This window comes from Caenorhabditis briggsae (assembly GCF_000004555.2).
Source record: "Caenorhabditis briggsae complete genome, chrIII, whole genome shotgun sequence".
Taxonomy (NCBI): domain Eukaryota; kingdom Metazoa; phylum Nematoda; class Chromadorea; order Rhabditida; family Rhabditidae; genus Caenorhabditis; species Caenorhabditis briggsae.
The window spans coordinates 9,331,430-9,336,030 of NC_013490.2; the positions used below are offsets into that span (position 1 = coordinate 9,331,430).

The window sequence follows — 4,601 nt, forward strand, 5'->3', positions numbered from 1 at the left end:
CTGGGTTTTTTTTCTGGAACTTTCTTTTTTTTGGTACTTTTGGAATTGCGTGGTAATTTCAAAAAAGTACCAAAAGAACAAGGAACAAAGTGTAAAAGAGTCAGACCTCCAACCAAGTCTTGAGAATTCAAAATCAACAAAAAAAACGCTTCCTTTTTTGGACTTACTTGGAATTTTAGGTCCTTGTTTAGAAAATGAACTTTCGTCGAAAGTTCTAGACTTCTGACTTTCGGAATTTCGGATTTTCGGAATTTCGGAATTTCAGAATTAAGGAATTCCGGATTTTTGAAATTTTGGAACTTCTGAATTTCTGAATTTATCGAAAACTGTTATTTTTGCTGAAAAAATGCTGAAATTTTGAATTTCTCAATAATTCTGAATTTTTAAGTTTCTGAAAACTTCTCAATTTCTAAAACTACAAAACCTTTGAAACATTTAAAAAACGAGAGTTATTTTTGAACTACGATACAGCCATGAGCATCAAGTACACCAAAACTTAAAAAAAAATACTTTTTATGATTTATTCTGCCATCATAAATATCAAAAAGACCATAAAAAGTGAGTAATATGTAACGACTAGGGAACAGATACAAAAACTTTGGATAATAATAAATCATTTTCTATACAACATGTCCTTCTTTGAACTCTCCGTCTGTCTCTTTTTGTATCTTGATTCAGTTTGACGTCCACAAAAATTTGTTGTCTAAAACTACAAATTCAAATTCTCAGTCCATTGTCGTCCCCCTTTTTTAGTATTCCGCTGGAAATTCCGACATCCAGAGAGCACTATGTTGCAGTGAATAACTAATCGTCCATCTTTTTTTTTCTTCATTTGTCATAATTATTCCGTATTGCGTGACTTCTTCTTTATATGTAACACCAGATAATTAATGTTCTTGGTGCCAGAGGAGACCTTTCGTCTCGTGACTGATTCCTACTTAGAAATTAGTGACCAAATTTTTCTAATAAGGAGTTTAGTCTTGTAGGTTCTTATACACTTTTTGAATAATTTTCTTTTTTCGTCTGATTTGTTAGCAATTCGTCGGTCTATTCAGCCTTATTTTCTTCTAAATTTTATGTGATATGAAATTCGACAGATCGGTATGAGACCAATTCAGGGGTGTTTGAAATAGCCGTTTCAGAAATTTCTCGGAACTCCAGAATTTCGGAATATTCCCAATTTGAAATTTTCGGAATATTGAAAGATTTCAATCTTTAAAATTTCGGAACTCCGGAGTTTCCCAATTTTAAAAATTTCGGAATTTGCCCATTCCAAGAAAATATGAACAAAACGTTTCGAAAATACAAAAAAAATTAAAATTGATTCCGCTCGAGGTCACCATGTAAACTTTTCGAGTGTGCCGTTGACATACGGTAGTCCAAAAAGCTTTCGAAAAAATATTCCGTTCGGACTTTCGGAATTTAAGGGATCCCCATCCGAACATTCCTGGACCAATCCTGTATCACTTTCTCAATATTCCCAATTCCGACGATCCTCAAATTTTTTCTTTTAATGTATTTTAGCAAAAAAAAACGTCATGAAAAGTCTGACCTAGTTTCGCACTATCCATAATCTTCTGTTTTTGTCTCTAATCCTCGAGAGTACATCATTATTATTATTATCATTATAATCAGTTTATCTTCCTTACTCTCTTTTTTTTTTGGGATTAATGGAAACCCACCCAGTTTCTTTTTTCTTCTTCTCTCGTCTTCAGTCCGTTTTCATTCTCTCCGAATATATTCATAGCCTCCGCCACAATGATTTATGTGTCTTCTGCCCGGCTCAAATTCACCTTTCAGAAGAAAAGTAGCAGGAATGAAGTGGTGGTCCACGTGGATGATTCCACTCCTTCTTCTAATTTTCATGTATTATGAATGTGATGCAAAGAAGGGAGGACGTGGATCATCATCGTCAGCGGTTGGAAGACACTATTCTAGAAGCAAATCATATTTTACTAGGAAGTGAGAATACTGATCTCCCATTCAGTTCATAAAAAAGTTATTTTTCAGATTTTCAAAACCAGGATCCATCGAGCACACTTCAAGTTTTCGATCATTTGTCTTTGGGGCAACATCCGGTTTGCTTTTATTCAATGCTGGAAGACACATCATTCAAGACTCGTCAGTGCCTATTTCGTGAGTATTTAGTGGGTATTTGAAAAAAAAAAACGGAAGTTTTGGTTGCAATCAAAGAAAATCTGAAAAGCTATGAAAAATGACATGAAAATGAGTGACGTTGAATTGATGTAATGGTCTGGAAATAAAAAAAAATTTTGAATTTTGTTTTGAGAAAATTTGAAAACTTGAATAGATACTCATTTTTTGGACATCTGATAATATAATTTTGATTTATATTAAAGGTGGGGGACATGAAAATAGTTTTTCTCGGCACCCAAAATTTTGAATTTTGCACAATTTTCCTGGATATTCTCACAGAAAATAAAAAGGTGTTAACGCCTTAGCCTAAGCCTAAAGTTTTAGCTTAAGCTTAAAATTGAAAAAAAAACCAGAATACATTGCGTTGCAGGTTTATGCGACCACTCATGTTTTGGGTCATGACTTTTGAACCGTTAGAGTTATCAATCTAATTTTTTAAAAATTTCGAAAATCTAATTTTGAATTACATGTAGATTTCTGTAATGAAATCTTGAAAACTGCCCGAGTTATCTGGAAAAGTCTGAAAATGTGCCATTCACAACCGTTGCAGGTTTATACGGCCACTTCAAAGATCGGTAGATTATAACCTTCAGGAAAGACGGAGGAACCTGATTTTGATTATGTATCATTAATAGCTTAATATCGAAAATTCGGGTAGGCCTCTCAAACCACCAGAAAGCTCCGAAAAATTCTCCTGTCTCCTCTCCTTTAGTAAATCAAAATTTTCAGCTTTGGAAATAGGAAATACTACTGGGGCGAGCCGAAATATGTGCCAGACGAAGAGCTTCCAGTTCAATGTATCAATAAAATAGATCCTCAAGATCCGCAGTTCGGAAGGGTGAGACACAAAACACGTTTCAGAAAAAGTGTAATTTCTGCTTTCAGGTTTTCTTTGATAACGAATCTCGACCACAAGAAATTGTGTATGCCTGTCCAGCTGATAACAATTGCTGTGGATATGATTGTTGTACTGAATCAACGATTTTCACTTCTATTTTGTGAGTTTGAAATCTTGAAATTCAACAATTAACTAGAAAATCAATTGATTTTTCAGTGGCCTTCTTGTGATCCTTCTCATCGTTTCTGTCATCAGTATTTTCGTAATTGAAGGATTCCGATGGTGTCTTCATTTCACCTATTTCTGTAAACACGGACATGCTCGTGACTTTGAACCTCTCAGCATCTGAATACTCTTTTCTTATTGTTCCAATTTTTCAATTTGTGCCTTTTCTCTATTTCAAAATTACGGTTTTCTCTCGAAACCCAAATCCAAAAATTCACTTGTTCAATCGTCTCTTTCTGCGATACTTTCACCCAAATATTTCGTGTTCACTTTTTCGATTTTTTCTGCCTTTCTTGATACGGGTTGTTGGTTCCTCCTGCAAACACTTTGAAAATAAAAAAGTAAAGATTGAAAGAAAAAAGATGGAAGTTGAATAATAAAATGGTTACGACCGGAAACGACCAGAGAGAGGGGAAAGCCTTCTGCAGTTATGCTCCTTCTCTTCATCTTTTCAATTTATTTAGCATCTTCGATTACGGTAGATGCATACTGTGAATATGGTACTGAATACAAAAATGCAACTGGGTGAGATATTTGGTGTTTTTGGCTTGTGACGGAGAAAATGTTACTGTAGCCACACTAGTCAATCCAGAGGAAAATCTCAAGAGCTTACCGTGAACACTTGAATAGAATTACACTATAACTTATATCTCGGTTCCTGTACAAGATATTGAAAAGTGGTCAACCGAAAAATGTTCTCGATACTATGATGGTCATTTTTACAGTTTATCACTTTTTGATATCTTATACATGAAATGAGATATGTGGTCTCAAAGTTGGCGGTAGTTACGGTAGTTGATTTGAAGCAGATTATTCTTATTCCAGTTCCAGCTCGAAAAATTGAAGCATTTTAAATTTTCAGAAAAGTTTCGCTTTCTTTATTTTTGAATTTCAAACTTCCCAAAAAAAACACAGTAAAGATTGGTTTTCAAAGAATCTGTCTTCTTGCTTTTCTCGTTTTCTACACATTGACTACCATAAAACCTGTAATAGAAGAGCCCCCAACTTTTAACTTTGAGCCAATTTATCTAGGTTCCTGTCAAAGATATTTCAAAGTTGTCAACTAAACTTTTTCATCATAATATCATCAACATTTTAACAGTTGACACATTTTTGATTCATCCTACTCCCAAGATAAATTAGGTCGAAGTCGACAGTGTGGAGGTCCTTCTATTACAGGTTTTACTTTTTAGTGGAACTATGATAGAACTTACTTCCTAATCCCCGACAAATAGTTTTCATTTTACCCTAAAATCACAAAAAAAAATTTCAGATGCTTCCAATTTTTCCATACTCCTCTGAACTTCACAAACGCTGTTCGAGTAGGTTTCCTCCCGCCTAAAACCATCAGAACAACGGATTTCAGTTTTGTCGTGTTAAT

At 34.4% G+C, this 4,601-nt stretch overlaps 1 protein-coding gene across 1 annotated transcript; it reads left to right on the forward strand.

Annotated features, from left to right (window-relative positions):
* Positions 1 to 1,816: 1,816 nt before the first annotated feature.
* On the forward strand, positions 1,817 to 3,344 carry CBG10012 (the record flags this gene model as incomplete). The annotated part of the gene is made up of 5 exons (XM_002641636.1): positions 1,817 to 1,962; positions 2,011 to 2,136; positions 2,887 to 2,995; positions 3,043 to 3,155; positions 3,212 to 3,344. 5 exons carry the CDS (start codon positions 1,817 to 1,819, stop codon positions 3,342 to 3,344), a joined length of 627 nt encoding a protein of 208 aa, XP_002641682.1.
* Between the last annotated feature and the right edge of the window lie 1,257 nt (positions 3,345 to 4,601).